At 35.2% G+C, this 21,390-nt stretch overlaps 2 protein-coding genes across 2 annotated transcripts; one reads left to right on the top strand and one right to left on the bottom strand.

Moving 5' to 3' along the window:
- Positions 1–1,127: 1,127 nt before the first annotated feature.
- On the bottom strand, positions 1,128–11,486 carry tmem120ab (transmembrane protein 120Ab). The gene is made up of 12 exons (XM_056474518.1): positions 11,237–11,486; positions 11,030–11,148; positions 10,827–10,943; positions 10,670–10,729; positions 9,724–9,819; positions 9,554–9,643; positions 7,094–7,159; positions 2,856–2,917; positions 2,650–2,742; positions 2,489–2,553; positions 1,753–1,821; positions 1,128–1,645 (listed from the first exon to the last, which is right to left on the bottom strand). The coding sequence occupies exons 1-12, from the start codon at positions 11,303–11,305 to the stop codon at positions 1,538–1,540; spliced, it is 1,014 nt and encodes a 337-aa protein (XP_056330493.1). The 5' UTR covers positions 11,306–11,486; the 3' UTR covers positions 1,128–1,537.
- A 1,231-nt stretch (positions 11,487–12,717) lies between these two features.
- gdpd1 (glycerophosphodiester phosphodiesterase domain containing 1) lies at positions 12,718–19,917 on the top strand. Its single transcript, XM_056474219.1, has 10 exons — positions 12,718–13,159; positions 13,647–13,689; positions 14,437–14,572; positions 14,863–14,908; positions 15,309–15,430; positions 15,576–15,665; positions 15,769–15,902; positions 17,811–17,870; positions 18,640–18,691; positions 18,880–19,917. The coding sequence occupies exons 1-10, from the start codon at positions 13,024–13,026 to the stop codon at positions 19,015–19,017; spliced, it is 957 nt and encodes a 318-aa protein (XP_056330194.1). The 5' UTR covers positions 12,718–13,023; the 3' UTR covers positions 19,018–19,917.
- The last annotated feature ends 1,473 nt before the right edge of the window (positions 19,918–21,390 follow it).

Below are 21,390 nucleotides of genomic sequence, written 5' to 3'. Positions count from 1 at the left end.
TATGACAGGAATTCTGGGAAATGAGGTCATCTCAGGTCATTTAGCTCCACCACGTGAGTCTTCGAGTGTTCTCTGCTTGAATTATTAATCATAAGAATAATTAATGTAGGTGCGAAGAATGCGATAAAGTTATACCTTTAGCCAAAGGTTCTTTAGATTCTTTTATTTTTGACAACACAAACCTTATTGTTTACCAAACTCCCCTCTTTTCTATGTCAAGCAAAGATATTCGCTCGGATCTCATTACCTGCTTGCATAACTTTTCGGAATAATATATTTGGTGACATAAATTGGAAACAGTTTTGGCTTCTTTTGAGAATTTTTTTTAATCTAACAAAGCTGTTAAAGTCTCGATCAAAATCATCCATAATCGCTATAATAAATACCGAGCTAAATTTAATAACAACATTTCCCCTAAATGCTCATTTTGTAGTCAATATGATGAAACACTAAATCGTTTATTTTGGGAAGGTACTTACTGTAAAGTTTTTTTGGGTTGACATTTCCAATTTCATAATAAATAAAAAAAAATCTTATTTTCAAACTTTTGTATTTCCCCAAAAATTGTATTCTTTGGTGACTCTCTGGATGTAGATCTTTCTCTTTGTAAATTTATTATTGATTTATAGCTTTTTTTTTGTTGTTTTTTGCTAAATTTTACATCCATAAATATAAATTTTCGAAGAAATCCCCTTACATTTTTATTTTCAGACAGGACTTTGATTTATATGTAAACTCTTTAAAAGACCCTAACAATTATATTGCATGTAAAACTCTTTCTTTGTGTAAATCTTTCAAACTTGTTTAATTTGCTGGAATTTTATTTATGTAACCATTTTTGTCTCTTTGTTCATATTGTATCTTTATGTTGTTTATAAAAAAACAATAAGAATAATTTATTAGTTTAAATGATCAAATAAGCAATAAAAAGTATTATTTTTGTGTTGTTGTTGTAAATGGCATTGGGTGTCAACTGAAACTTTAAGCATAAAGCTATCAATTTGTTATTTGAGATACAGTTTTTCTAGATTTAATATGTTAAAGTTATGTTGACTTATATTTCTGCCAAAAAATAAAAAAACTACCTTTTTTATTAATTGTTTTAACAAAATACCAAAAATGTGCCATTTCCAAACATTTATATATTTATTTTCAGACACAAATGCAATGTTTTAACTTCAGAAGATTTAAGAAATTAATATTTGGTGAAATAACAAGAAACATCAATAAAAAACAACAACAATTTAAACTACAATGTTAATGAAAACACAAAATTGAACTACTAATAAAACAGCATTACTATCTCAAGGATATACTAAAACAACACTGCATAATAATTATTTTTATAATTATTCACTTTTATCATGAGTTTAATCAATGATTTTAGAAATTACAGACAATTATTATTACAGGTTTTTAATAATAATAAAAAGACAGTCTGCAAATTCTCTAAAACATAATAAAAACAAAACACATATTACAAAGTTAAATTTCATCAAATGAATTATGGAATAGTCTGTCGTCTTCATTGACAGTTTTACAGGCTCTTGGTTCTTTGGGTTTTGCGCTTGTGTTGGACGACTGCAAGAGTAGTGAAAAAGTTTCCAGCAAACAGAACCATGAAGCAGAAGCCACACATGGACACCTGCAGGCAAAATACATTCAGATTTCGAGATCACAGTCTTAACAGATTCATTCACAGTGTTATATGATCACTTCAGTGTAATGATGTTGATTAAAAGCAGCACTGACCTGCCATTCTCTACATTCAGGGAGCTGAGCCAGTCTGAAGAGGGAAACACCATTGCAGAACTGCCAAAACTGTCAAAAACACAACAGTTAAAATCAGAATTATTAGCCCCCCTTTGAATTTTTTTTTTGTTCTTTCTTTAATATTTCCCAAATGATGTTTAACAGAGCAAGGACATTTTCACAGTATGTCTGATAATATTTTTTCTTCTAGAGAAAGTCTATCTCGGCTAGAATAAAAGCAATTTTTAATTTTTTAAAAACATTTTAAGGTCAAAATGATTAGCCCCTTTAGGCTATATTTATTTTCGATAGTCTACAGAACAAACCATCATTTTACAATAACTTGCCTAATTACCCTAACCTGCCTAGTTAACCTAATTAACCTAGTTAAGCCTTTAAATGTCACTTTAAGCTGTACAAAAGTGTCTTGAAAAATATCTACTAAAATATTATCTACTGTCATCATGGCAAAGATAAAATAAATCAGTTATTAGAGATGAGTTATTAAAACTATTATGTTTAGAAATGTGTTGAAAAAATCTTCTCTCCGTTAAACAGAAATTGGGGGAAAAAATAAACAGGGGGACTAATAATTCTGACTCCAACTGTATGTGTATTATTCATTAAAAATAAGCCAAAGAAATCGGGCAAGACTTATTAGAATTAGAATTAATAATAGTTATGTGCACATGGCTGGTGTGGCACAATTGAATTCTTAGGCCCTTCAAACACTTACATGACCAAAAAAGAGAAACGGAAGAAGAAAAGTCAGTCCTCGCCACATCCACGACTGAAATCCCTCTGTGCAAACAATACGACTGTTAAATATACAGTATATACTGTGCTTTCCACTCTCAGATATTCTTCAAAATATAGCATAAAGTCAGCAATCCTTACCAACAGTCAAATCCAGGTTGTGTCTTTCTCCTAAAGCTTTGAGTCTATAGAGACAACCGCTCTGGTAGTAATACTGAAGATACTGCACAAAGCCTGAAAGACAAGAGGAGAAGATTACCATCGCAATCTATCAATACTGCAGTTGCTGTTTTCACCACAACAGATGTTTTACAAGGTTGTGTTTGCATGCAGAGTTTGCTACTTACTTTGATACAAACAGTAGGCCAGAAACTGGGTTCTGAAAGACTGGTACGTTTCACCATCCGGCCTGCATTAACAACAGAAATACTGCTTTAGAACAAACTGATGCATTTAAAATCAACATTAGCCCACCCCCCAACGTCCCGGGCACCCCAAAAACAGCTTGTTTGCTTATATTCCTTAAACATCAGGTCAGGGTGGGTGTTTAAAGTACAAATGAAATCAAAACTAACCATATGATTTTGTTAGCTCACATTGCTAGTTTTGCGGTTAACAATTAATCTGTGCATATCATTAAAAAAAAAATAGTTTGCCCTTGTAATCTTTAATTATCAGTTAATTAATCAGTTCAATTGTCTGAATTGATCATAGTTAATTTTTACAAGTTGTCTAAATGGGATAGTGTGTTTACTAACAATCTGTGTGGCGGGAAGGACCAGATTGAACGTGAGAAGCTTATGGTCACTGATCAATACTTCCATTCCTACAAGTGAATCAATAGTCACTCCTGTGGAATAAACCAAGTACGGTGTGCGAGTGTGACCATGTTTGTGTGCAGGAAATGAACGTGCTGTGTGAAATTAAAACAGTCTAAGATATCCATTAAACATGTAGCATGAACACAGTCCACACTGTCAACCTGAAAGTTGACAAATCACCCATTAAGAGAAGAGCAGGACAATGAGCAACGGCGAGTGTCAAAAATTCTGAGAGGTTTAGGAGTGTCAGATTACGTCTGCCTGAGCTATTGGGCGTGACTAACATACTTAACCACGCCCTTCCAACTATCAGTTTTGACAACAAACAGAAATGGTGAGCAGGAGGTGTCTGTTAGGCTGTAATAACTCTCTCGAAACCCTTTTTTCTGATCTTTCTTAATGAAATGCCTACTTTACTACATCCAATCAGCTCGCAGTAGAAGAAACAAGCCACAAGCCAATAGGCCATGCCTACTGTTTTCTCATTTAACATTTCTTTTCTCTAGGAACTGCGTCACAATATATAAAAAAAAAAAAAACTGTCGCAGCTTCCGGTTCATGTGGATTATAATATGTGCAATATGATTTTTGTATGTTGTGCTGCTGATTCTAATGGGCAAATGTCGCACTGCCCATATATGTACATCCTGACCTGACAAGGAAGAGGAAATACGGGTGAACAGCTTTTTTTATTTACAGTTTTTGATGCACAAACGTTTTCTTGAAGGGGATTAGAACAACATGGGTAAGGAAGTTATAACAGAATTTAAGGAGGGTATAAGGAGTCATTCATTCATTTTCTTTTTGGTATAGTCCCTTTATTAATCAAGGGTCGCCACAGCGGAATGAACCGCTAACTTATCCAGCATATGTTTCACGCAGCGGATGCCCTTCTAGCTGCAACCCATTACTGGGAAACATCCATACACACTCATTCACACACATACACTACAGCCAATTTAGTTTATTCAATTCATCATGTCTTTGGACTTGTGGGGGAAACCCATGCGAACACGGGGAGGACATACAAACTTCACACAGAAATGCCGTCTGACCATGCCAAGGCTTGAACCAGCGACCTTCTTGCTGTGATGCGATCGTGCTACCCACTGCACCAAGTAATTAATAACAGAATTTTCATTTTTGGGTGAACAAACCCTTAAATTTAGCTTTTTTATTATAATACATGGCGATTCATTCCGCTGTGGCGACCGCTGATGAATAAGGGACTAAGCCGAAGGATAATTAATGAATGAATTCTAGTACATAAGTCCGTAACACGCCGTTGCATTTCAGGCGTACCAAGTTCGAGTCCTGGCATGCTTACACAGCAAAATCACCAGTGTTAATTCAACTTTGAGAGAGTTCATTTTAACAATTTATCGGTGTATATATATATATATATATATATATATATATATATATATATATATATATATATATATATATATATATATATATATTATCCACACTGGCCAGAGTTAAATGAACATTTTCAAAAGTGTTAATTTAACACCGGCTCAAGAGTTAAATATTTGTTTCTTGTTCTATCAGTAATTATTCACATACTTCATAAATGCAATACATACTGTTTCTAGACATACATTATAAAATAAGACATAATTATTGTTAGTTCAGAGCTAATTAGTTGCATAATAAACCAATACAAAACAGCATAGTTTCACATTTCATTTTTAATCAATGACGGAATGTCTTTCTCAATCTCTAAGATATAAGTTCATATTACTGTTATTGTTTCATTCCAATTCTATTTTAGTTTTACTGCTGAACTCAAAACACAAAAAAACTCATTTGAGTTATGCTATGGCAGCATTTCTCCCCCTTTTGTTAATCTAATAATTTATTTTGACAGATTTCATAATATTTAAGGTCGAAAGACACATCAAATGTGTTATCCCTCCACATACAATACAATGGACAAAACAAATATGTTCACTCAGCCTTCACTTCTTCCCCAAACCTGTTTGACTTTCTTTCTTCTGTTAGACACAAAAGAAGATATTTTGAAGAAAGCTGGAAGCTGTTACCATTGACTTTTATTCATTTTGTCCTACTATGGATGGCAGTTATATCCATTCTTCAAAATATCTTGTTTCGCGCTCAACAGAAGAAATAATCTGACAAAAGTTTGAGGATTTGAGTAAATTGGAATTTTACTCTAACACAGAGTCATTTTCCTCCACACCCGATGTGAAAATGCAGGAAAGCTTGTTTCCCTCCAATCCTTCATTTATATATTTGATCCTTCTCCCCCACTTCTTTCTTTCCCTTCACCCATTTTCTTCTCCACTCAGCTCGCACAGAAACATATCATTACAGTAATGTTCTGTGCCAATGCAAGTGATTTTAACCATTACGTTTGATATCATTTGAAATGTCTTGGTGCTGGTAATACCTCTAATTTAACTCATTCCCAGAAATGGTTATAATCATAATGCAGTTTTGCAACTTTATATTCTTTGACGCGTTTGCACAGGGTGTGCCCTTAACTGGGGGCTTCCTTTCAAATGACCACCTGTCCCCCATAGGGCATGCACTCTTTAAATGTCGCATTCCACTCGTTCAGATTTCATTTGTTTGTTTCAAACACCTGGAGCATATTCTGTCTTGGTCTGAGTGTTTAAAAAAATGCAAGAGGTTCAGGGCGATTGTGTAGCCAAATCAACCTCCACACTTTGTCTGAAAGGCTAATAATATGGGGGTGGGGTTCTATTTAGAACATCAAAGAGTTGCAAAAACAATTTAAACAGTGTATGTGTGTATTTTTGTAATTTTCATTATGTAAGGGAATTTTAAATACCACCAGGGATATTTCACCCAAAAATTGACATTTTCTTACAGTTTACTCACACTCGAGTGGTTTTAAACATTTAAGAATTTCCTTATTCTGTTGAGCACAAAATAAGATATTCTGAAAAATGTTGGAAAAAAGCAGCTATTGATATAATGAAAGTTAATAGCTGCTGCTTTCCAACATTCTTCAAAATATCTTCCTTTGTGTTCAACAGAAACTCAAACAGCAAAAGAGTGTGAGTAAATGATGGCCGAACTGTCATTTTGGGGTGTACCATCCCTTTAAATTTACTAGTAAAAGAAGTAAGCTGGTCTGCTTGACTCAGCGATGATCATGACATGGTAGTAGGTGCAGATCTATGGTTACTACATAATATATTCTAGAATGAGGAAATAGTGTGCGGCCTTTTATAATAATAGAAAATCACCTCTGTCTAATGACAACTGTACTGTATACTCGGTCAGTAAATGTTATAGGAATCCGGATAAATGAGTATAATATAGAGTACAATAATGAGTTAAACAGAATAATCAAACATTCACCAACACTGTAAAAAAAATGCAGGATTTCACACAATTCCATCATGTTGTCCCAACACAAATCAATAAAGTAAACTTAAAATTTAAGTGGATTGAACATGAAACAATTAAGTTGTCCCAGAAAAAAAGCTCAAGAATTGTGTTGTTTCAACTAATTTTAAACAAGTAGTTTAACATTCTGCAAAAGTCGCTTTTTGAGTGTAAATCAATGAATATTTTTGGCAAAATCATCTGAAATTAAATTGGAGTCAGATATGAGTGTAATTGCAACTAAAATAGCATTGTGCATTGAAAAGACCAAACCTGAATGAAACAATTAGCCACCATTGGACACTTATAGTACATTGCAATACACAAATAGGATGTGAATTGTAATTTATGATGATTAACTCTGAAATAAATTGTCTCACCAGGTTAGCATGACTCCAGACAGAACGGTGGAAATGTAGTGGTGGAAAACCCACCAACCTTTAATCCTAAAAAAAATCATAAATATATTTATACAAACACAAAAAAGTATACATTTAAGTCTGTATTTATATACATAAAGTCATTAATTACTAATTAAAAGTTTAAAATCAAAAATTACTTTAATTACTTGAATCAGTAGCACATAAAGTCACTATAAATCTGAATGCATAGACAGATATTAATCCATATTAAAAATGTATATGGGTCAGACAGGGTTGGGCGACGCAATGGCGCAGTAGGTAGTGCTGTCGCCTCACAGCAAGAAGGTCGCCGGTTCGAGCCTCAGCTGGGTCAGTTGGCGTTTCTGTGTGGAGTTTGCACGTTTAATTTAATTCCCCGGATTAATAAAGGGACTAAGCCGAAAAGAAAATGAATGAATGAGTCAGACAGGGCCTTTTAGCTTTATTAAAAAATAAAAAACATAAACATTATATGTATCAAAGTAATCATATCACATTTCATTCAGACCATATTATCATTCATTTCTGTTTAAGCATGTTCAGTCATCTTGAAAAATGAAACCTTTACCTATTTTACAAAATATATTTCTATAACAAAAAAATTATTTCTCTGCTTCTCTGAACTAATTTATACAGAACTGTTGAATATGTATGCAGTGTTTAAGGCAAGTTTATCAAAACTAACTGTAAATAAATTACCTAAAAAAATGAAAATTAAGCCCTTACTTGTAACAAATTGCGCCCAACACTGACCGACAGCTTATTAAATCCATTATTATACAGTGCATTTGGAAAGTATTCATAGCACTTCACTTTTTCCACATTTTTTATGTTACAGCCTTATTCCAAGATGGATTAAATTCATTTATTTCCTCAAAATTCAACACACAATACCCTATAATGACAATGGGAAAAAAGATTTTTTGTTTTTATTAAAAATAAAAAAACCTGAGCAATCACATGTACAGAAGTATTCACAGCCTTTGCTCAATACTTTGTTGATGAACCTTTGGCAGGAATTACAGCCTCAAGTCTTTTTGAATATGATGCCACAAGCTTGACACACCTGTCTTTGGGAATTTTCCCCTTTCCTCTTTGCAGTACCTCTCAAGCTCTATCAGGATGGATGGGAAGCAACGGTGTACAACCATTATCAGATCTCTCCAGAGATGTTCAATAGAATTTAGGTCTGGGCTCTGGCTGAGCCACTCAACGACATTCACCAAGTTGTTGTGAAGCCACTCCTCTGATATTTTGGCTGTGTGCTTTGGGTCATTGCCCTGCTGGAAGATTAACCGTCACCCCAGATTTTCCAATCAGGATGTCTCTGTACATTGCAGCATTCATCTTTCCCTCTATCCTGACTAGTCTTCTAGTTCCTGCTGCTGAAAAACATCCCCACAGCATGATGCTGCCAACACCATGCTTCACTGTATAGTTGGTATTAGCCTGGTGATGAGAGGTCCCTGGTTTTCTCCAAACGTAACGCCTGGCATTCACTCCAAAGAGTTCAATTTTAGTCTCATCAGGCCAGAGAATTTTGTTTCTTATGGTCTGAGTCCTTCAGATGCCTTTTGGCAAATTCCAGGAAGGGAGTATCTTCCGTCTGGTGCCTCTACCATCAGCCCATATTGGTGGATTGCTGCACAGATGGTTGTCCTTCTGTAAGGTTCTCCTCTCTCCACAGAAAAAAGCTGGAGCTCAGACAGAGCGACCATCGGGTTAGTGATCACCTCCCTGACTAAGGTCCTTCTCCCCTGATCACTCAGCTTAGATGGCAGGCCAGCTCTAGGAAGAGTCCTGGTGGTTCCAAACATCTTCCACTTATGGATGATGGAGGCCACTGTGCTCATTGGAACTTTCAGAGCAGCAGACATTTTTCTGTAGCCTTCCCCAGCCTTGTGCCTCGAGACAATCCTGTCTCAGAGGTCTACAGACAGTTCCTTTGTCTTCATGCTTGGTTTGTGCTTTGATATGCACTGTCAACCCTGGGACCTTATATAGACAGGTCTATGCCTTTTCAAACCATGTCCAATCAACTGAATTTACCACAGGTGAACTCCAATTAAGCTGCTGAAACATGTCAAGAATGATCAGTGGAAACAGAATGTACCTGAGCTCAATTTAGAGCTTCACGGCAATGGCTGTGAATACTTATGTACATGTGATTTTTCATGTTTTTTATTTTTAATAAATTTGCAACAATTAAAAAAAATCTCTTTTCACATTGTTATTATGGGGTATTGTGTGTAGAATTTTGAGGAAATTAATTAATTAAATCCATTTTGGAATAAGACTGTAACATAAAAAAATGTGGAAAAAGTGAAGTGCTATGAATATTAATATTAATAATAATACTTTTCGGATGCACTGTATTAAATCCAATATTATTTTCAGACCTGAAAGTCTCTGATATAGTTTGGTCTGGTGGATTCTGACCTGGATCCATTGCTGATGAGGATGCTTTCACGGATGGTCAGAGTGCAATAATACCAAACCAGCAGAAAGTTGAGAAGAGCGTCCAAAAATCTGCAGATACATAAGAAGATGTGAAGCGTGATGTGAGGGAAGACTTTCAAACAGAGCTCTGTAAACCCAGTTAGTTTTACCTGTAGTTGACGAAGAAGCAGCAGATAAATGTGAGTAGAAAGTGAGTCACCGTCACATACAGTTTGAACCGCTCATACTCATCTTTGTATTCAGCTCTGCAATACAAATATGATATGCTGTATATGAAACTATACACAAAAAAAAGATTTTTGTTTTTTTGCCAGCATAATTCCATACTAATTACATTTATTGAGATTTAAATGCATAAAAATTTACAATTATTTATAATTATAAATATTTTCTGTTTTCATAATGATTCAAATGTAGTGATTTTGCAACGTTTTATTTTTCATATTTTTTTATTTTAATATGTGTTAATTAGTAAAATTTGTTTAGTTTAGTTAAAATGAGAACAATATTTCCTTGGCAACAAGCTAGAATAAAAAAATATTTATATTTTATATTGATAAAATGGAATGTAATTCATTCATTTTCCTTCGTTTAGTCCCTAATTTATCAGGGATTGCCACAGCGGAATGAACCACCAACTATTATAGCATACTGTATGTTTTAGGTAGCGGATGCCCTTCCAACCACAACTCAGTACTGGGAAACATCTATACACAGTGATTCACACACACTCCCATACACTATGGCCAATTTTGTTTCTCCAATTTACCTATAGCGCAAGTTATTGGACTGTGTGGGGAAACCAGAGCACCTGGAGGAAACCCACAAGAACATGGGGAGAACATGCAAACTCCATGCAGAAGTTTAACTTATATTAAAATATCTGAAACTAACAAAAAAAATTATAAACTAATACAAATGAAAATGATTACAAAAATGTTGTAACTTTTGACCAAATAAAAAAAAAACTTGTTAATAATTTTTTTTGTTATTTGCATAAACTTTTATACAATTATATATATATATATATATATATATATATATATATATATATATATATATATATATATATATATATATATATGTAGTACTCACTTGGCATCTTTGCTAGGAAGGTTAACATTCACGCTCCCAAGGACAAGGCTGAGATAAATCCTTGAAAAAAAGAAGCAGAAATAACAACTTCTAATATTTACTAAACTTGATGTAAATAAGCTTCTGAAATATCCTCGTTTGAATAATCTTCAGGTACCCATTCTTCTTTGGAAGAAATGCTTCCATTTGAAAGATTTGGCTTGGCATATTTCGGATCTGATCTTTGGCCTCCTTTACTGCATTGCTCTCCTCTTCTGTCAGCCCTTTATTGAATCTACAATACAGAGCAAAACAACCATCAGTAAACCTCAACGTTAAATAGTTTTTAAATGAGACGTAATAAAAACACTTTTTATTTACTTAATCAAAGACTTTAAATTGTCCTTTAAATTCTTTTTCTGTCGTGCCAAAGAGGAGGAAAAGCTTTTCTGAAGTTTGGACACTTCCTCTAACTTCTGCAGGTAAAGCCGATGGGTCTCCTGCACAAAGACAAGATTAATTTCAAAATAAAAGTTGTGTTGTACAAACATCGGATGCAAATTTAAAACAGATTTAATAAGATCCTACCTGAAGCTGCTGGAATTCTTTCTCCTGAAGCTTCCATTCTTGAAGAGCTGCTGCGAGTGCCTTCGACATGTAGAAGTTTTTCAGTTTAACTTACTAGATTCCTCTTAGACAACAGGCAGATCTGATAATAACAAACTGATACAAGCAAAAATGGAAAATTATTGCTGCTTATTCAAAGAGAACTTGTTTAGAAGCATTTCAGTTGGTAGTCTTCGTTGTATCTCTTATTTCTTAGTGATTGCGATATGGGCTTGAACTTTGTAGTGAACTTTGACAGACCAGCTTGACTGACCTTTAGCACACTTGGTTGTCTGTGCTTTATAGGAAGGGCTATATATTTTGAGCAACACTGCGAATTCCGCTAATAATAAAGAGAAATTGTGTTTATTAAACAAGTTCTGTTGGAGATCTGAAAGAGCTATTTCTTTAGAATTTGGGATAAACAACATGAAAGCATTGGATCCATGCTACCTTGTAACAATGGTTCAGGCTTTTAGTGGTCTGATGGTGTGGGTAATTTTTCTTGGCACGACTTTGGGCATTTTGGTATACACCAGAGCCAACCTGAGTATTATATAAACCCTTTACGCCCACAATGAACCCATCTTGGACCATCAGGATAACACCGTGTCACAAAAGCTAATCCCAAATTAGTTTCTTGAACACGACAGCGAGTTTACTATACAAAAATGGCATCAACAGTCACCAAATGGCAACCCAAAAAGAGCACCTTGGGATGTGCTGGACTGGGAGATTTGTGTCAAGAATGTGCAGCGGACAAATCTGCAGCAGCTACATAATATTCTCATCTTAAAATGGGCCAGAATCTCAGAGGAATGTTTCCAGCACCAAAATAAATTAATTTCATACAAATCTGAGGCAGTTCTCAAGGTATAGAGGGGACCAACACAGTAGTAGCACCCAATAATGAGTCCAGTCATTCATGCTCTAAAGTCTCATGCCTTAGTTGCATAATCCAATAATCCCTCATAAATTCCATTGATGTAGAAGAACACTTGCGGAATACGAGAACAGCTGAAACAATGAGACCTTGACCTTTGGTCGACAGATAACATTCAGCTTACTTCATTCAGGTGACATATGAAGAGTTTTACTTCAACATCTTCATCTATACTGCCTTATCAGCTAGATATCCCAATGAATATGGCATTGGATACATTGGTTGTCCTAATTGTTTATTTTATAGTATTGACTTTGGTTGGCAAACTAAGGTTACTAAGTTTTGATATATGGTCACTTTTGTTTTTGTTTTGTTTGCTTGTCTTTAGGTATTTGATAGTATAAAAAATATTTATTTCCTAATAATCATTAGTGCATGTCAATCACATTCAATAAGTGGGCATTTTTCATAAAACAGTTGGTTTATTTTTTATTTGTCCATGAGCGGCCCCTTGCGTTCACTCACGTCATCGGATGTACGAGCTGCGCATGCGCGTTCCTTCGACCGTATTATTATTGACCCGAGCAATATGTAAACTGCGCAGGGGGATGGCCTGTCAAGAAACATTGAACTGCAAGCCCATGGGGTGGGTTTACAAAGAAATGCATGAAGGTGGAACTAAAGCAGGATCTAATCTTACTGATACTATATGTTCTGCCTTGAAGCTTCGCTCGGGTTTCTTCTGATCGCGGATACAGTGCGGCGGCGGCTGGCCAGCGGTGCTGGATGAAACCGGCCGGTGCGGTGACACTCACTTTTCAATGAATTTTTCATCAAACAAGTGATTTACAGGACTTCCTCGCTTGTCCGACTGATAAAAGTGAAAATGAGCGCCGCGGTTTATGTTCTATCCACGGTTACCGGATATGTGCTCACCTCGGCGTTACTGCTGAAGTGTCCTTCTCTGCTTCACCGGCGAAAGAGAGAAGCCTTCCGGAGCAGACACATCTCTCACCGCGGCGGTGAGTGCGCTGACAGCAGACCAGACCGACCGCACAGCCGTCTGGGACTGTCTCTTCTCACTGTTCATACATTTAGCTTTATTTCGTTGTACTCATAAGTAACTAAAATCTAGTGAGTTATAATGTACAAGTGCTGACTAGGTAGGAAGTAAAGGCTACTAGGTTTTCATATATAGTCAATGAATGAGGGTTACAGCAACAACAACAGCAGAATACCCTTAGATTCTGTTTAATCAGCTTTTTTTTTTTTTGCTCAGACTTGTCTTTTATATTATGAATATATATTTAAGCCATGTTTTATAATACTGTTCACGTTGGGCCATTACGTTGGTCCATAGGATTCATTATTGACTACTAGATACTGGTCCTTGACTGGTGTGTGTGTACTGTGAACCATGGAATACTCTGTATACTACATACATTCATGACTCTTGATTTTGTGTGTATTAATTATTTTAAGTGAATTAATTAATTTGTTTTGCTTCAGGAGCTGGTGAGAACTTGGAGAACACAATGGCAGCTTTCAAGCAGTGAGTTGCTGTTTATTGCTCATAATATGCTTAAGTATAATTTACAAAGTGTACTAAATCCCAAAGTACACTTAATTTTTACATGTACGAGGAAGTCCATATTGCATGAATTTTGCCATCAGAACAGTATGCACAAACTGAACGTGCGCAGCCTGAGCTCATATGCACTTTGAATTGTCTTGCATTATTTACTGTAGTTTGTCCATATGTCAATACCGAACCCGGGCGGTTGTTTCACAGTAGGAAAAGAAATGGTTGAGTTAGATTAAGAACAACCACACATTGTTAAAGAGGGCAAAACAAGAGATGGGTGGAGTAGAAGATGTCTGCAACGCTGTTTTAAACTACTACAAATGTTTTACCTTTGGAGCTTTATTAAATGCAGACACTAGATGAGGATGAACCTTGAGCACATGCCTGCTATCAAATAGTATATATTTAGGAAGGCCTGCATTTGAATGTGCTTGAATGCTATACACACAAAAGAAATCAAGTATATTTTCTTAACGTAATACTATATGTAGACACATAGCTCAATTTACAGCCTTTTTAATGTATACTTCATTTGATAAAATGCACAAAAACATCTGCTGTACACATTTGAGCCACAAATATGACCTAGTAAATAGTGTTCGTCCAAGTGGCATCATCAGCTTATAAAAATACTAGAGAGATCTGAATGAAAACCTTTGTCTATAAAAGGCAAGCGCTTTCTTTACTCTGTTTTTTGTTTTTGTTTTTTCCCAGTGCTGTTAAACTAGGCACAGACATGTTGGAGCTGGACTGTCACTTGACCAAGGATGAGCAGGTGGTGGTATTACATGACTCCAGCCTGAAGAGGTCGACTGGCATTAATGCATACGTTGCTGATGTGGCTTATGCTGTAAGATCTTCTAATTATTGTGGCACACCGGAAGTCCAAATATTTATAATAGTGTCTGGCTGCATGCTCATACATGCACTCTCAGACACATACACTCACTAGATGAAATGACATCCCTATGAGGGTCTTAGGCAGGGTTGGGTATAGATGTTTCTAAGAGTGCATGTCTGAGCATGGATCTGCACTCAATCTGCACTCAGACCTTTCTTAATATTTGAGACTTTGAAGTTGGCGCAATACTATTATGCCAAAATGTATGCTGTGACGTTAAATAATGTTTGTCTTCTTAGGATCTTCCACCTTACCTTTGTAAGCTTGGGGTCAGTTTCAAACGAGGTGAGTGTTCAGTCCAGATAATGTGCAAATACAAATAGTTTGATTAAAGATAAAAGTGAATTAAAAATTACAATCTGAGGTCCCATTTTAAAAATCTGAACTCGAAAATGGAATTGAATCTGGGTAACATTTTTGCATTTGATAGTTTTAAATGTAATAAAATGTATGTATTATACGTAAATGTGAATTCTAAAACTGATTTCTATCATTAATCAAATGTAATCTCATTTGTATCAGTGATAATGTGGGTCTTTCCCAAATTGAGGAACATTATTATCACATGTTATAAAAACTGTGGGGATTTTATGCCGTATGAGTAATTCTGTAGTTACTACAAACGGGGACATGCCACCTAAAGTCTTGCATGTCTGACTGTAGCATTATTCCTGATGTGTTTCAGACTGCTACTGTGAAGGAGGAGAAGACAAACGCATCCCCCTGCTGAGAGACGTGTTCGAAGCTTTCCCAAGCACCCCGGTAAACATCGACATCAAGGTCAACAATGACACCCTCATCAAGAAGGTGTGTGGGATTTGCTGTTCTGCTCACATTTCATTTCCTCCAATCCTCTTTCTGTGCAGCTGTTTGTCACCACTTAAATGAATCAGGTTAGTGAGCCGAGTTGGTCCGAAGCAGACTTTTACCTCTTTTTTTTTTTTCTTGTCAGGTGTCTGAGCTGGTCATTCAGTATAACAGGGAGGATCTGACTGTCTGGGGAAACTCCAGCAATGAAATTGTTAAGAAATGTCACAAAGAGGTGAGAAAGATGTACTTTTTTATATAAGGAAAATACGTTTTAATCTGACTAAATTAAATGTACTGAAGATCTAAGCATCTGATGTTTTCTGTTTGTTTTGCAGAATCCACAAATCCCAATCTTGTTCAGTTTGCCCAGGGTGCTTCTGTTGCTAGGTCTTTTCTACACCGGCCTTCTGCCCTTTGTGCCGATAAAAGAACAATTCCTGGAGATTCCCATGCCTTCAATCATTTCCAAGTGAGGACCATATTCATTTTAGTCATATGTGTCAATTATTTAAAAAAAGGTGTGTCCCTTTTTTGTCCATCATACATTTGACCATATTTGATGACATCCTTTGATGACAAAATAATTGATTTAAGAATCAAAGAGTAGACCAAGGTTATTTTCAGAATCAGAATCAGTTTTATTGCCACGTGTGCTTCACACACACAAGGAATTTGTTTTGGCTACAGAAGCTTCCAGTGTACATAGTGACAATTGACAACACAAAATAAATATGAAAAAAAATAAAATAAAAATGATGAACATTAAACAGATGCGGTTAGTCAAGAAACCTGGATGTTGAGTTGTATGTACAGATTGTTATAAATATACAGGTTACAAGGTGCTGTGTACAAGTGCAAATGTAGAAAGTATTGCATTGTCTATTGATATAAGGTGCTGTGTACAAGTGCGTATGAGAAAGTATTGCACATATTTATTGCACAGTAGAGGAATATTTAACTGTTCATAAGGTAGACAGCCTGAGGAAAGAAACTTTTCCTGTGTCTGGCTGTTTTTGTGCTTGGTGCTCTGAATCGCCGACCAGACGGTAACAGTTCGAACAGGTAGTGTGCTGGGTGTGAGGTGTCCAGAGTGATTTTGCGAGCCCTTTTACTCACTCTGGACGAGTACAGTTCTTGAAGTGTAGGAAGGGTAGTGCCAGTGATTCACTCAGCAGTCCGGACTATTCATTGTAGTCTACGGAGGTCGGTTTTGGCAGCTGAGCCGAACCAGACGGTGATTGAAGTGCAGAGGATGGATTGGATGACAGCTGAGTAGAACTGTACGAGCAGCTCCTGTGGCAGGTTGAACTTCCTCAGCTGACGAAGGCTGACATTTAGTAAATGAAATGAAAGTAAATGAAAACTAAAATGAGAACTAAAACTATTGATCAAAAACATTTCCCTTAACTGAATTAAAATAAATTCACAATAAATGAAAAACTAAAACTAACAACAGTCAGTGAAAAACTGAAATAAAATAAAAATAGCCAAAAATAATTAATAATTTTCAGAATAAGCACTCATTTTGTGGCGGAAATTCAAAACTAGCAAAACCATTGATGAAACCAACTCAAACTAAACTGAATTGTACAGCAAATTTGAAAAGTAAACAAATAAAAACTAATTTAAAAATGCAAAACTGTAATAATCTTGCTCCATCTTAAATCTTTATACTTTATTCTTAAATCTTTACTATGATCACGTTAATATATTTAAGTGCAAGACAGAATTGTGTATTCATATATGTGTTTCATAAATATTTGTTATGACGATGGAACATTATTTAACCCTTCTACTTAACCCATTCTCTCAGCCAAAAATGCAAATTCTGTTATTACTTGCCCTCTGTCTTTACTTGTACTGTCCATAGTAAACGCACACCCTGATCTGATGCAAAAGACAAAGGTGATTTTTACAAAGTCATTTTTAAAGTTTTTTTGGTGCTGAAAAGTGTTGTTGGAGCTTCACATGATTACAGTTGAACCACTGAAGTCACATGGAATGTTTTGACAATGTTTTTGGTTTATTTTCTGGATTTTTGATTGTTGTTGTCTATGGAGGATGGGAGAGATCTCAGATTTTATCTAAAATATCTTAATTTGTGCTCCAAAGATGAACGAAGGTCTCATGGCAATGAACGCCATTAAGGTGAAAAATAAAAAGACTTTTTTGGGTGAACTAACTACTTAGCAAACCTTCTTTGTAATGAATTATATGCATACACAAATATTTAGGATTTCATTGAAGTCCTCTTGGTTTGGTTGGATTAAATAGATACTACAGATAAACTTTGGATGCTCACAGAACTAGTGTGACAGATTCTCTCTAAAGATGTTGTTGGAAATCTTAAAAGTGATACAGATTTTGTTTCTTGCAGACTCAAAGATCCTCAGCGTCAGACACGGAGTCAGCGCTTCATAACATGGTTGGCTGACAAGTAAGTTTATGTACACTCTGGCCTCAATGAACCTTTTACCTAAATATTGACTTAACACAGTTTATGGGTTTCTTATGGGAAAGTGGTTAACTGCTTGCTTTTAATGTTTTTGCTCATTCTGACCTCAGTGATGATGGTAATTAAAACGATAAAGAAACATAAAACAAAGATAAGGAAACATTTTCCATTGGTCTTAGTACACAATGTAACTACTGAAGTGTCAAGCTATAAATTGGAAAAATATCTAAACTCTTTTTAAAAATTTGGATTGAGATGCTAATGGTCTAATCTGATTTAATGAATTATGCTAAGCTAAGCTAAAAGTATTCCTGCCAGAGCCAGAAATCATCTGAGTGGATTCAGAAACTTGTAAAATGAGCCTACCTCCAAAAAAAAAGTAATGTTTTATACAGATAATACTTAGTCAGATATTTTTATAAATGTCTCACCAGGAAGAATTTTAAGTTACTTATACTTCTCATAAATCCAAGTGAAAATTCATATTTAATGTGAAATGTAAAGGTTTATTTTTTTATTTAGTCTCTTAATGTTTTATGAAGTTATTACATAATGTGTTCTATATTGATCTTGCCATGAAATAGCTATAAGTTGCTGATAAATAAACAAAAAAGAAGTGAAGAATCAAATCAGGGATCAAGAATTGAATTTTTAAAAAATCCAAATTTTTGCAAATTGCAATCGATTAAGGACATCTCAATCGATACCAAGCCCTAAATATGGAGGAACGCTAATGTGATTGTATTTTCAGGGTCCTCATGAGGAAATCTCTGTTCGATCATCTGACAGGCAGAGGAATACAGGTGAGTGCTAATCTTCAAGTCAGATCTAGGTCATACGCTACATGTGCTCTATGAGTTAGCATTGCTGTGATGTGCGTGAGCAGATGACAGGAGCTTTGAATGGAATTTCGCTCTCGCCTGGAACGCCATGATCATGGGATCTTTCCACTGGTCTTTGTATTATTATATTTTTTCTTTTCCAACCACAGGTGTACGTCTGGGTGTTGAACGACGAGGAGGACTTTCAACGTGCCTTTGACCTTGGAGCTACAGGAGTTATGACAGACTATCCCACCAAGCTAAAGGAGTTCATGGAGAAAAACAACTACGCTACCACCCTTAAATAGGACTTGCTGGCCAAAGTAAATGATCGATATGGTTTTCCACTGATCTTTGGCCTCTAAATGGGTCTTTTAATTGCCCAAAAATCTTTGATGTTTATGTCTGTGCGTGTAGAAGTGGCTGCTATCAGTTCTGGATTCATCGAAGCCAATTATATGTGATGAAATCCTTCCATAGCAATACATGTTATCAATAACAGACTGAAGATGAATTATCAAATATGTTGGAGTGACGTCATCATCATTCTGACATTTCTGTGTGGTTTACTCTACTATGGGCACCTTCATTGTATTATTGAAAAGTAGTTTAGTTTCATTACATTGTGAGGATGTAAATCCTGCTGGTATGTTGTTGTTTTTTTCAGCAGTTTCCACAATAACACTGAACTCACTGAAGATTGCCTAAAAGACAAGACCGAAGCTACTGATGTTTTTGCAAGGCACTGAGAGTAAAGACCGGTATCAAGGGTTTCTTTTGGGATTGTTGAGGGACCAATATTCAGAGTGCATCAGGGATATTAATGTTTACTGCATTACTTTGCTGTTGTTTGATTGACATGTAATTTGTACAATAAGAGATTACAGGGTTACGTATATAATATTTTATGTGTGACCAGTCAGAAATTGACACACCAACTCAGTCTTTGTTATTCCTATTTTAACTTGTGACAATGTTAACGTGATCAAAAGTATCTAAAACTGCAGTCAAAACATTTTACACAAGCAAAAAACTCGTATCTGAGCTACTTCAAAATCTTTTAATGCCCACTGCAACATGGCCACACATACTAATACAATAATTTAAATAATAATGCATACAAAAAACTATTTTAAGTTTTCAAGGAGTAGACTTTAGCATAGAAGGGTTTCTGATCACGGAAAATAAAGTCATTCTAGTGTGGCTAAGCTTTTGACTGGTTGTGTATGTTTTACATTGATGAAAGAAGTTGTGTTTGTGTGTAATTGATCCACAAACAAGTGTTACTTTTTCCAGGACAGGTAAAGATTTAAAATGTTGGTCCTTCTACAGTTTTGCTGTATTGCAATGGTGTGGAAACGTTTTGTTTCCCTCTTTTAAGAAACGTCTGTGAAAAGCAAAAAGAGATCATCTGACAACTTGGCATAAGTCAGTATTTGTGGAATTCAATGTTTTTCCCCTTTTTGTGTGTTGTTTATGGGTGTAGTATCTCCTGGATTTGTGTTTCGTTTAATTTTCTGGTTCATATTTTCTCCAAGCCACTTTCATTGGTTGTGTATATTTAGTGCGCTGTTTAATTTACAATAAGAGTATTGTGATTCATAGAATATGTTATTATAAATGGTATTTGGATTTGTAAATATCTGGTCAATAAATATGTTTTATAAATGGGTTTAAACAAAATGTCTTGACTTTATGCCTAAACACCAATATAAAAAAAACTATTATAAATCCATAAAACATTTGGATTTTAATTTAATCATGAGTGTTTAAGGGCCTCTGGGTGTTTACAATATCTTTTTAAACATACCTTCCAATGCTTACAAACTAAATTTGTTAACTAAGCGTTCAACATTGGATTGTTTAAAAAAGGATGCTTAAAAATCTCGACATTAAACGGGAAAATAAAATTCTGTCATCATTTAGTCTTCTTTCACTTGTTCCAATTTTCCGAGTTTCTTTATTCTGTTGAACACGAAAGATGATATTTTGAAGAAAGCTAAAAACCTGTAACCACTGACTTCCTTAGTAGGAAAAACAAATACAATGCAAGTCAATGGTTATATGTTTCCAGCTTTCTTCAGAATATTTCCTTTTGTTTTTAACAGAAGAAAGAAGCTCATAGAGGTTTGAAACAAGTAAATAGTGAGTAAATGATGGCAGAATGTTCATTTTTGGGTGAACTATCCATTTTTAAGTGCCTATAACTGTAAACCCACAAGAGGGCGCTATATAATAACCAAAACTTGCCTGTAAAACCTGTATTAATTCACGACGTGTACGAAATAACATAATATAAATGTATAAAACACGAAAACGAATAAAACCGTAGGTTCAACTACTCATTGATTATTAATGCCTTTTCCCTTGTTAGTTTACAGATCTAGTACTTCCAATATATTGTTTCAAAAGCGCTAATTCTTGAATATACTCACATATTTGTATTTGGTAGTCCTTAAGGAAATAATCAATCACAGAACAATCATATAATTAAATAATTTGTGGCTTTACTTACCAAGCAAAACCTGTATCAAGCGAACAAATGAAGCTTTGAAGGTAAATACATTCTGCTTAACTCTCACAAGTTAGAGCTGCAGGTAGATTCAATCCAGAATTATGATTGGTTGTTTTTTCGCGTTTTGACCAACCAGCGCAATGTTGCTATGCCTTTGCGCCTCGGT

Source organism: Danio aesculapii, chromosome 15 (genome assembly GCF_903798145.1).
Source record: "Danio aesculapii chromosome 15, fDanAes4.1, whole genome shotgun sequence".
NCBI lineage: Eukaryota > Metazoa > Chordata > Actinopteri > Cypriniformes > Danionidae > Danio > Danio aesculapii.
The sequence above is the reverse complement of the archived record's forward strand: the minus strand, read 5'-3'. Positions and strand labels throughout refer to the sequence as shown.

Coding starts and splice junctions, on each gene's coding strand:
- tmem120ab (XM_056474518.1), bottom strand. CDS start 11,305: ATGTCGAAGGCACTCGCAGCAGCTCTTCAAGAATGGAAGCTTCAGGAG. Junction 2,918..7,093: donor TCTGGAGTCATGCTAACCTG/GTGAGACAATTT, acceptor TTGTTAATGCAG/GCCGGATGGTGAAACGTACC. Junction 1,646..1,752: donor CTGAATGTAGAGAATGGCAG/GTCAGTGCTGCT, acceptor TTTTGCCTGCAG/GTGTCCATGTGTGGCTTCTG.
- gdpd1 (XM_056474219.1), top strand. CDS start 13,024: ATGAGCGCCGCGGTTTATGTTCTATCCACGGTTACCGGATATGTGCTC. Junction 14,573..14,862: donor TTGCTGATGTGGCTTATGCT/GTAAGATCTTCT, acceptor TTGTCTTCTTAG/GATCTTCCACCTTACCTTTG. Junction 15,903..17,810: donor ATGCCTTCAATCATTTCCAA/GTGAGGACCATA, acceptor TGTTTCTTGCAG/ACTCAAAGATCCTCAGCGTC.